The sequence below is a fragment of the Volvox carteri genome, assembly GCF_000143455.1.
Source record: "Volvox carteri f. nagariensis unplaced genomic scaffold VOLCAscaffold_110, whole genome shotgun sequence".
NCBI classification, from domain to species: Eukaryota; Viridiplantae; Chlorophyta; class Chlorophyceae; order Chlamydomonadales; family Volvocaceae; genus Volvox; species Volvox carteri.
Genome location: NW_003307653.1, coordinates 113,163 through 124,321, shown reverse-complemented (window position 1 = coordinate 124,321; position 11,159 = coordinate 113,163). Strand labels below are relative to the sequence as shown.

The 11,159-nt window shown below is 54.9% G+C and overlaps 1 protein-coding gene across 1 annotated transcript in view; it reads right to left on the bottom strand.

Moving 5' to 3' along the window:
• The window catches only part of VOLCADRAFT_120077 (uncharacterized protein), a gene marked incomplete at both ends in the record, with an annotated part of 17,466 nt that extends 10,681 nt beyond the window's left edge, over window positions 1-6,785 (bottom strand). The window contains 10 exons of the mRNA XM_002958875.1: window positions 199-287; window positions 733-836; window positions 1,398-1,544; window positions 2,113-2,252; window positions 2,794-2,884; window positions 3,532-3,690; window positions 4,134-4,334; window positions 4,802-4,856; window positions 5,289-5,541; window positions 6,749-6,785. Coding sequence (XP_002958921.1) covers window positions 199-287; window positions 733-836; window positions 1,398-1,544; window positions 2,113-2,252; window positions 2,794-2,884; window positions 3,532-3,690; window positions 4,134-4,334; window positions 4,802-4,856; window positions 5,289-5,541; window positions 6,749-6,785 — 1,276 coding nt within the window. The remainder of the gene's footprint in view (window positions 1-198; window positions 288-732; window positions 837-1,397; window positions 1,545-2,112; window positions 2,253-2,793; window positions 2,885-3,531; window positions 3,691-4,133; window positions 4,335-4,801; window positions 4,857-5,288; window positions 5,542-6,748) is intronic.
• Between the last annotated feature and the right edge of the window lie 4,374 nt (window positions 6,786-11,159).

Sequence of the window (11,159 nt, the reverse complement as noted above, 5' to 3'; positions counted from 1 at the left end):
GCGCCGTTGATCCGCTAGATTTGGTTGGATGCTGGTGGTGAGTTGCCGAACCCAACGAATACACTCTGAAGTCGGATGGGGTGAACGGATTAGGGTGCCCCTCTAGCAGGGGAGAGCAGGGCCAACTGCCTTCAAGGGAAAGGGGGCCGCTGGTGAAGCTATACCACCCTGTAACAACATACATACACACATACACACCCGTCAGCGGCTTAGGCCAGGACCCCAGCTGCTCCCGGGAGAGCCGACCGCGCTCCCAAAGCACCCGCCAGTAGTCGTCATGGTTGCCGCTGTACGGCACAAGGTACGGCAGGGGGATCAGGGGGGCAGCAGTTAAGGTGGTTGCTGCGGTGTGATCGTGTAGGATAACGCCAAGTGGGGGGGTATATAGCTTTATCAGTGCAACCAGTACTAGCCTGCTGGCAGTCCGGGCTACCTCTCGCCCGATGCTATGTTTCGGGACAACCTCCCCCCTGCCTTAGCATATCTGTCGTGCCGGGACTGTGTGTATGTGCATGTGTGTATGTGTGTATGTGCACCTTTTTCACCCCCTTTTCCCCCTGTCTTGCCCCCTCTCCCAACCTCTACTTTGCAATTCCTTGTTTAATTGCAGAATAAGGTTGTTCGTAGGCCATCATACTCCACCACCCCACCCCACCCCACCCACCGGAACCTATAACAGAATACGGACGTAAACATATGTACACAGACAGACAGACAGACAGACATGCCCACCTGTGCAGAAAGGCGAGATACGCCTCACAAATGATGACGTCATCGGGGGAGGTGTTGGTGTGCAGCTTCTGATGCCACTGCTCCAGGAAAGGCTCGTCGTGACCCTGCGAGTGTGTGTGCATATGTATGTATGTATGTGCGAGAGAGAGGGTGTGTGTTGTGTGTGTATGGGAGTGCATGCATTTTAGGTCGTTTTCATTATGTCGAAAGAAACACCATCAGTACGGCAGTACGACACTTGGTAATGCGAAACAGCACCCGCCAGCGGCAGCATTTATTTCACAATTATTATTAAATAAATATACGGCCCGTTATCGTCCTCTTTGCTTCCTTTATAGCCCCCCCCAATAAAGGGCTGCAGACGGCGGTGAGGCCGGGGTAAGACGAACCACCAAAGCCAAGTGAGTGGGAGCACTCGCGCCCCATATCCGGGCCCCACAGACCAACACATGGCGTCCCCCTTGCTGCCCGCCATCCCTGGAGCGAGCAGGGTCTCCCGCGCACATTTCCACCACCACTCATCGTCCCCTCCAACTAAACCACCGGAAATCCACACATACATACATACACACTTACATACGCACACACACATCACCACCGCCACCAACAGGGTTTTTCCTAAAACCAAATCCTCACCTCCCCCCCCCACACACACAATCACTCACCGGTCTGTGCCCCTCCCGTATACCGTAGCCCCTCATGATGTGCAGTATGCCCATACGTATGTCGTCCCCATTGCCCCCGCCCCGAGGCAGACCGGCTAGGGCCCCCCGGGCCAGCAGGCGGTTGAGGGGGTGGGAGGAGGAACGGGCCTGGTACGGGCAGCAGGAGGAAAAGGGTGTGTGCATGTATGTATGTATCGAAGTATGTATGTATGAAGCTTTAGGACTAATGGATTTCCCGCGGGGAGGGGAGGGGAGGGGAGCCGCCGAAAGGAAACCCGGGTGGGAGCTATCCGGCAGTGCTCGCTCCCCGGGGGGACGTGGTGATGGCTGTAGTAGTGGTGGTGGTGGGTGGGTGGGGGGGTCGGTGAGCATCGGAAGGTGAGTTAGCGGAGCGGGCTGCAGTACCTGTCGTACAGTACGGCACACGTTAAAGTAAAAGTTGGTTGATAAAGCGCACTTCCAGCAGCCGGCGAGGCCTTTTCATATCGGCGGCCAGCAGCTGCATGCTGCCTGGTGTCCTAGTTGGGTTGCGGGGGGGGGGGGGAAGACGAACCACAAACGAGTGAAGCAGCTGCCAGGGCAAGAAGGGGGGGGGACTGGGGAGAGCGGGTTAATCCACCGCTGTTTGTAAACACCCTCTGTAACCCTGTCATGTCCCGTACGTAATATTGGCCGTACATGCGCTGTACAAGCTATCGTACACTGCCATACATACTTTTTCCGCCATGCGCTCCCCGACATGCTGCTGTACGGCAGCCACGTCACGCGGTTGGAAGTTGGCGTTGCGGTACCAATCCAGTACACGTGTACTGCTTAGACGTAGCCATGTGAAGATGAACGCCATTCCCTCCGGACCTATCGAAGGGGGTGGGGCCGACATGTGAGGCGTCTCTGGTGGTTGAATGTATGTATATATGTATAACTTATATTACACTGTGGGCTGCAAAAGCCGGGGGCCGAAGCCGAAACACAGCGCAAGGGTCGGGAGCACACAGCACAAGTCGGTTAGTCTTGTGTGCTCCCCACCCGGACTCAGACTGCCAACACACAACGCAGCAATATGTACGTACGTACGTACGTATGTATGTATGTGTATATGTGCGTGCGCCGCGTTTCGGCCACACATGAATATGTGTATGTATGTGTGCGTGCATGGCTCTGTGTGGGTTTATGCGGACCTGTGTCTCTCTGTCTGTCGGTCTGCAAAGGGAAGGACGGGGGAGAGTACCCGATGTACAAGAATCAGACCAGTCCCCTTCCTCGACCCCCTCCTCTCAAAGCCGCAGATCGAACTTGTCTTCCCGTCCCATCCCGACCCCCGTCCTTCCCCCCATAACCACAACCCTCTCGCACACACACAGATACACACACATATATACACACATACACACCGCACCCGCTGCATCCGCCGCGTCCAGCACCTCGCCGGTCAGCATCATCCTCTGAGCCAATGACCAGTGCGTGTAGCTGCCCTCGGCAGCAAGAACCTGAAACCAGGGAGCGGGGGAGGGGGAGGGGGGGAAAGCGCGTGTGTGTACGTGTGTTACAAGTTACAAGTTCTGCACACAAGTGCGGGTGTGTCCGTAAAAGCCGGGGTGCCCGGTGTGGTCCGGGTTGTGCGGGGAACAGGCGGTCACGCTGCGCTAGCAGAGAGACACGATACAGAGGGGGCGATGTAGATTAGGAAGTTATATGGTAAGGTAGTTATATGAAAAGACCATCTGGACTGCTGAACAACGTGGCGGTGTCCTGCTGTCTTGCTTAGACTTTCCTACGGGGGTACGTGTCTTCATATTCGCCTTTCTCTCCTCCGGTCTCTAGCCTTTGCTGTAACGTCTTCTCGGAAGTGCAACAAACAACAGCGCGGTCGGTCATTCATGCATGTTCGGAGAACGGAGCTCTAGACCCCCTCCGTCCTTCCCCCCAAACCCCAACCAGCAGGTCCCAGCTACCCGCACGCCCATAACCCCCGTCATCAACATCCGCAACCACTTGCAACCGAAACTCCAACGGAACCCAATGCATCCGCAACCACCTGGTTCAAAGACACAACCTCACACCCACAACACCTCAGACATCCCCCCATCCCACACACACACACACACACACACACACACACACCTCCAACCCCCACCCGCCTTGCCTTCTCAATGAACGTCTCGACCGGAGGCGCCCGCAACTGTACGACATAGTTGGATCCGCCGTTGTTGTACCATACCTCGCCACTGCCATCAGCGCTGCCCTCCGCCGCCGGCTGCTTCAACACAAACACGACTCGAGAAGGGCAGGTGCCCTGTGTGCGTGTGCGTGTGAGTGTGTGTGTATGTATGTGTGTGTCGCGGGGGGCCGGGAAAACAGAGGATGAGAAAACCTCTTTCCGGTGCGTGGTGAGGGCCGGGAGTTGAAGGGTTTTAAACAGCCTCATGGCACGGACATTGGCCCTAACATAAGCGGCCAAAACACACACACACACACGTACGTACATACATACATCGGCAACGGTCGTCACTCCAAGCCTCCCTTATGACCCCCAAACTCCCCCACCCCCATTCCCCCCGTCCTGTCCTGTCCAGTTCATCCAGCCCCCTTAAACAGCCCCCGAGTCGCCTCTCTCCCCCCCTTGCACAAACACATACATACGCGCACTACAGACATATACCCTACTTCACATTCGCGCAACTTACACGTAGACATACATACATACATACATACGCACATACAACAGCATCCTCATACCGGTGCAAAGCTGATCTCCAGTCGCCCATCCGGCGGGAAGTGTGTTTGACACGGTCCGTCATCCCGCCCCCCTTCCCCCTCCGCACGCGCGGTCCCCGGGGGCCAGCAGTCCAGGGGGGGTGGGGACCACTCGTCCAGCGCCCAATGGAGAACCCAGGGGGGTGAGAGGGGGGAGGCGGGGGAGGGCAGCTGCAGGACGACCTGCGAAGGGGGTGGTGGCGGGAGAGTGAAGGTGAGCGGGAAAGGGATGGATGGAGGGACCCAGGGCGGGAGGAGAGGGATTTATTAATACATTAATAAGCAAATAAGTAAAGGATAGACCGCCGACATCCGAATGGAAGGAGAGGAAGGGGGAGAAGGAGGGGGAAAATGAAAACACAGTAGCAGTGTGTGGGGTAGGTGTGTCCTGGAAAGGAGACCGGACTGCGCGAAGAGAAAATAAAATCAAAGCTGCAGGCAGATGTGCACGTGGCGCGCGTGTCTCTGTGTGTATGTGCCAACGGAGCTGTGCCCTTCCCCAAGAGGGCACAGAATGCCGTGCCTGGGCGGGTCTGTCGTATCGTGTCATGTGCGTATGTATGTATGCGAACTCCTAACCCTTCTTCTCTGTGCGCACCTGTGTATTTGTTGCCATCCATCGCACCCCTCCATCTCCCCTGCCCCCGTACCTTGTATTCCCCACCCTGCCGCTCCACCCTCGCATGCAGTCGTACATCCTCGAATCTGTGCATAACGATGGAAGCACAACATCAGACCCACATGCAAAGCTTATTTCTAGAGTACGACAAGTATGATAGGCAATTGTACCGCCCAATGGAACGGTGACGGGTCTTGACGTGTGATGATACGGTATCGCAGTACGGCATGGAAGCATCACCAAGCTTGGGGCAGGTCCGTACGGAAAAACGACAGGACAGGCGGGCGGCCAGTGAGTATGTGTGCACGTCTGTTTGCGTATGTACGTACGTATGTATGTACGTGCGGATGTATGTACGTATGTATGTACATATGTATGTACGTATATATGTACACGTATAAGGACGCCACACACCCCCAGTTCACCGCACGCCAACCCTTTTGCAACAACCTCGCCCACCCACCCCCGGCCGCCTCTCCACCCCCATCCCCACCGCCATCACCCGCACCTTCACCCACCTTGTCTCGGACAGCACCTCCACCCCTCCACCATCCTTGCCACCTCCAGGCCCCCGGCCCTTCCCACTGAACCCGCCTCCAGCTGACAGTGCTGCTGCCGCCGCCGCCGCTGCCGCCAATACCGACCCCCGCCCCTGGAGCTCTTCAGAGGGTGCCGCCAGACGGGGCCCCCGACCTCCGCGCCCATAGCTGCTGCGGAGGCGACTGGCTGATGGTGGGTGCAACGGCAGTTGGTCGTAGCGATTGCGTTGCCCTGTAGGGTTGGTTGGCGTGGGGTTGGTAGGGGAGGGTTGGGGATGGGAGGGGGAGGTTCATGTGCGACTACGGGTTGACCCGGGGATGCAGGAGCGGAACTGGGACAGAATGTTGGTGTGCCTGGTGTTAAGCTGGATTGTTAGAAAGGGCAGAATGAGGGAACCTTATGAACGTTGGTTCACAGCCCTTACCAATAGCTGCAATTGGAGGCACTTTTTCAGTTAACACAAGATGTGATACTGTATGTGTCTTTAATGCAAGAAGTTATGTTGTTGTTGCACTATATTATCGCATGGCACAGAGCCAAGGGTATGCCATGACAAGCACCCATGCCAGGAGGTCGTTGCGACTGCACCGAAGGAGTGTCAGCTGCACAAGCGCACCTGTGCGGGATGGCTGCAGAGCGTTCGTTGTAGGGCATTGCCTTATACCGGCCCGGGGTCTGAAGCTGCGACAGATTAACAACGGCTTTTGTTATGTTAACGAACGGATAAGGTTCAGGTTCAAAAGAACATAGTACGCAGTGACCGCGCGTTAACGAATGCGAATAAGTGATGACGAATATAGGTACCTTTGCACAAGTTGAAGAGGGAATGCACCGTCCTTGGACTTGCTTAGCCTAGCAAAATGTTGTTGGCGCACGGAGCTCAAGACCAGCGTACATGGGTTGCCGGAAACAGAATAACCCATGTTGCCGCTTGCAGGTGAAGAACTCTGGTAACGGAATTCTGGCAACATTCCGAGAATCATTCCAAATGGTTGTTGGACGAGCAACGCGGGATCAGACCTTGGACGGTACCCGTAATAATCTTTTTCCCGTTGTAGGCCAATGGTAGTGTAAAGCAGCTTGGTTGCTACGGATTGTAGACGTCGAGGTAACTGTTGGCAGGCACACGGTTGCTGAGATTGACGAAAGGGATCCGCTCCCGCACCGAGGTTGGGGAACCGCGATGATTGCCTGAAAACTCTTAACCTGTATTAACCATGACATGACTTGAAATCATGCATCTTCATTGATAGATCCTGTTGCTGTGATAACGACGCCGAGCGTTGCAGTCCTCCCCCGCTCTCCTGGGCTCGATGCCTGCTTGCTGGCCTCCTAAACCCCAAAGGGAACTAGCCAAGTAAGGGGCCCTCGGCATTAATCTTGTGCAGAGTGCGCCCTCCCAAGCCAAGGTCTTTTTCGCGCTGCACCAGTAACTCACCAGGAGGTGGCCACTCACAAGAGACATGGCAGCTCATTTTTACTCCTTCCGCAGTCGCAAAGCCTGCAGGTACACGCAGCGTGCTCACGGCCATTAGGCCTGTTAAGTTTGAGTTCCCAGCAGCCTCACCTGAGATGCATGGGCACCCGTTGGAAAAGCTGAGGAAAGACAGCCTTGGTGTGCATGAATCACGTCGGTCATGTTCCTTTGCTATGAGGATCCTGCCACTCTTCCAATAATGTGCCGTAACTCCAGTGACTCCGGTAGGAAGCGCCTTTGGGTCAGTGGGGATGCATGTTGCATCTCACGCACATCAAGTAGGTCACTTCACAACTCTTTACGGTTTTGTTAAATGAGTGCTCTCGTTTAAGGGTAGGGTGATACACAAGCAAGTCATAACACCCACCCCCAGATGACAGATGACGAACCCTGGGTGATACCCTCCGTGTTGATGTTGATATTTGTGTCCTGGAAGGAAGATAGGCTGACTATTGTAATGACGACGGGTTGTAGATGGGACACCTATTCAGTTACAAGGCGAGACTCCGTTGAACTCCTAATGTTCCTTATGAAGCGAGATGTCACAGACACAGTGCTCCAGGTGCCTGCTTATACAGCCCAGGGCGACGGTGCCCTTCTTAAACAACCAGAACAACGATGCACTGAGGTAATTTTTCTGCACCACACTCCACATACTATACAAAGAACAAAAGCCAAAGGGTCATGTGTAAAGAAAAGGTCGAAACAAGTCATACACAGCGAATAAATAGTGGTCTGGATCCATGGACAGCGGAGGCCGTCACAGAATGTCACAGAAATGCAGACTTAATGCTCCCAATGCCCCTATCGGTATCCACCGCCGGCAGCCAGCGTCAAGGCGCCTTCACCTGCTCCACAACCTGCTGCCGGCTGCGCCAGCTGCTGCACAGCTCGCCAGCAAGATTACCACGCCGCCAGCCAGCACCTCCCCCTCTGCGGCCGCTGCATCCACTCAGCCTTCACAGGTGGTGAAAGCTGTGCCCACTGCTGCCTGATGAGCTTTACCACGTGGTTGGCTACCCCTTTTTCCCCAGCTCCGGATGGGCTGCCGCAACCTGCTGCTCCAGGGTAACCCCAGCCTGAGCTGCCTCATCATGCAGCGATTTTTTTTCCTGGATAACAAGTACCTGGCCCCCCTGCACCACGCCTTCACTACCGTTTTCAGCACTAAGACCTGCAGCAGCACCAGAAATGGATGCCCTGCGCCATTTTAGGTGATGAGAAGATATCTCGTGTCATCATCATCATCATCATCGTCATCATCAGCACTGCTTGCACCACTGCCATCACTGCTACATCAGCACCACCGTCACCACCGCCATCACCACCACCGTCGCCATCACTGAAGTCAGCAGTAGCGATGATGGCATCCGGGCTGGATGCCCCATTCTTGCGTGTAGACCTGCGCCACTGCCCTCTGCCACGCCCACGCTGTGCAGGGTTAGGACGTACACACTTCCTGGAACTTCCTTGTTGTGGTGCGGGCTCAGACCGCGTGCACCTCCTGGGATGTGGATGCGGAGGATCAGGGCATGGCGAGAGGCAGAGGTGTGGACAGATAGATACCTGGGATGGCCCTCCCAATGGCCCTCCCAATGGCTACGCCGCGAGCCAATGGTGTTGCAAACGGTACTGTGAAAGGCGCTGCTCCTACCAAAGCCTCTGCAAATGGCCCCGCTGCACTGCCCGACTTGGAACGCACAGCCATGGGTCTAAATCGCCCATGGCTGTGTTGTCCAAGTCGCGAGCCGCTGTTGCCATGGACGTACCTCAGGCCCCAAACCGCCACATGAATATGTTTCCTATAATTTAATTGACATACCTGACTGCTAGTTTTAGCTTTGTTTACATTTCAGGCATTCACTGGTGCCAACCGCTTGCATCGGCGTAGCCCCCAGTATTGTGCGTAGCATTACATTTTCTATGAAAAGGTAATATATTTTCAATTTACAACATGCCCAGCAAATTTCTAGGGAAATGGGCTCATCTGGACGCAGATTGCATGCCGCGCTGCCGGTTTGCGCAAGGAATATCTGCGCGCGCTCCACGCCTGCGCGCGCCGCGAGCACCAGGATTCACTACAATGAAATGTATTTTGTTTCGATTATGACTATGTTGGCATGCGTGGGTATGTGCGCGAGGCAAGCTGTGCCGGACGCTCGTCCGTCCGGCGGAGCGTCCGCCATGGACGGTCCCAGCGTCCCAGGTTATATGAACCGCATAACTTTCTGGAGCTGAGAAACAATTCGTCAACTTGTAGCTCTACCTTACGTACGCCCGCTAGCGGTTTCAGCCGACTTTCGACCTCCCCATGAAATACAATCAGAAATTGCTGTACTGCACAGCAATTTTTGAAGGCATTTTTAAGCAGCCCCTCGCATAAACGTGATTCAAAATGCATTAGTGATGGCCGTGGAAAGGGCGGCTTGCGAAAGCCCGGAGCGCCGCGCTTACTCGTATGTGCGAAGCGCGGTTTGCTTGCGCTGGCGTCCTTGGCCCTGCGGAACAGGACTGAAGATGGAAGAAAATAATAAAATGGATGAACGAAATCATATCAAATAAAAGAAAAAGACTTGGCAAGTTTGGCTGCTGAGAGGGCCGGCAAGTGGGTCGCCGGCTCGCGCAGTCGGGCGGTCGCATTTCCTGCAGATTTCAACACCCAAAAACTTGTTGAAGTTCTATCAATGTATGCGTTCTTCTTTCCGTCGTCTTCCATTGTCAGTCATGTTACGCAGTTGGCGGTCGGAGCTTAATTAGGCCCTCGACCCCAGCACAGATGCCGCACCGCATGGTTCCGCGTCTGCAAGGCGACTGGCATGGCGGCAAATATCGCAAAGTGCGAAGTACTCGTCTTCGGAGGAACAACGCGCGAGTGCAAGCGGCGCATGGAGGCAGCAGTGTATTCGTCGGGTGGGACCAGGCTGCACGGGTCGACCGGGAGTGAGGCCTGTAGTAGCAAAGATAGGTTTTTTCGAGGTGCCAGTACTATGGCGACTTCCTACATACGCGAGCTTGGAAAAACGAGGCCAATGCCTTGGGTTTCCCTTTGCAAGCGGACCAACCTGCTTAGCGGCGGAAGGTTTATTATCCACTACCTATGCTTGTTGATAGCAGTGTTTTTGGGCGAGGCCCCGGGCGCGAAGCGCCATTCGGGGGCCCGAGCCCCTAGGTTCACTGCCGTCAGTCCGTCCGTCAGTCCGTCCGTCAGTCCGTCCGTCAGTCCGTCCGTCAGTCCGTCCGTCAGTCCGTCCGTCAGTCCGTCCGTCAGTCAGTTATAGTGTAACATTTCATCTTATTTCACCGCGCTTTAAATTGCGTCTGAAAGCTATTCTAATTCTCTATCGATAAATCAAGGGCCGGAACTCAGATATGTTTGTGGACGAAGATAGCGTTCCGCAAAAAAATAACGCTGGTTGATAGCCTATCAAATATATTAAAGTTACAAGTTGCAAGTTCCGCACGAGTGCGGGGGTGTCCGTCAAAGCCGGGAGGCCATGGACTAGAGAAAGTTGATTTCGCCATACAACTGTTTTGGGGTCCTGCCAGAGGGTTGCAAAAACGGTCTAATCCCCCAATCCCGGGGGGTGGTAGTGGTCAGCCATCCCCCCATCCTGGCTGGGGTGACCGACTCCCATCTCCCATCTTAGGGGCCCGGTGCTAATCCCATCCCTTGAGACAGGTTTCCCATCCTGCCAGCCTGGGTCCCATCCCCAATCCTATGGCCAGGGTTTCCAATCCCATCCTGCAGCTGTGTTCCCCCAATCCTCATCCTGCCAGCCAGGGTCCCTTCCCAATCCCTTCGACCAGGGCCATCCCCATCCTGCAGCTGTGTTCAGATCCGAAAGCTGTCAGCCAGGGTCCCATCCCCATCCCTTGCCAGCTACAAACCTACTCCTTACGTTTACACAGGTGCTGTAATATCGGCTTTCTCTTTAGGCGTAAATCAGGGGAATGACCAGGGTTATTTTCTATTTCCGCGAGATATTTTTCTCTTGCTCTATGGCTTATTTCCTCTAGCGTCAAATTCCGCCCGGCTGTGTTCGTTCCGAAGCAGACTGAAGCGACAAACGCTCGTTGAAGCGGATCTCGACTGAGGAAGAACTCGCATCACAGAGGTCTACATATCTAATTGCACACTGGCTGCTATTGCAAATCGCGCGTCCTAAGGGGGGAAGGACTGTTATGTTCGAAGGACGGCCACAGCAACAAATTATAATGCTGTGGTTAGAATGGCAGAACGTACAAGGGTGTTCTGTCAAAATGTCCATGGCTGGGAACGTGCACCATTGGTTCAGGTTCATAGCGCAGGAGTTCAGCTGCACATTCCGGCGCCAACACTCCACGTTGGGTGCGCCAAAGCGCTACGATAAAC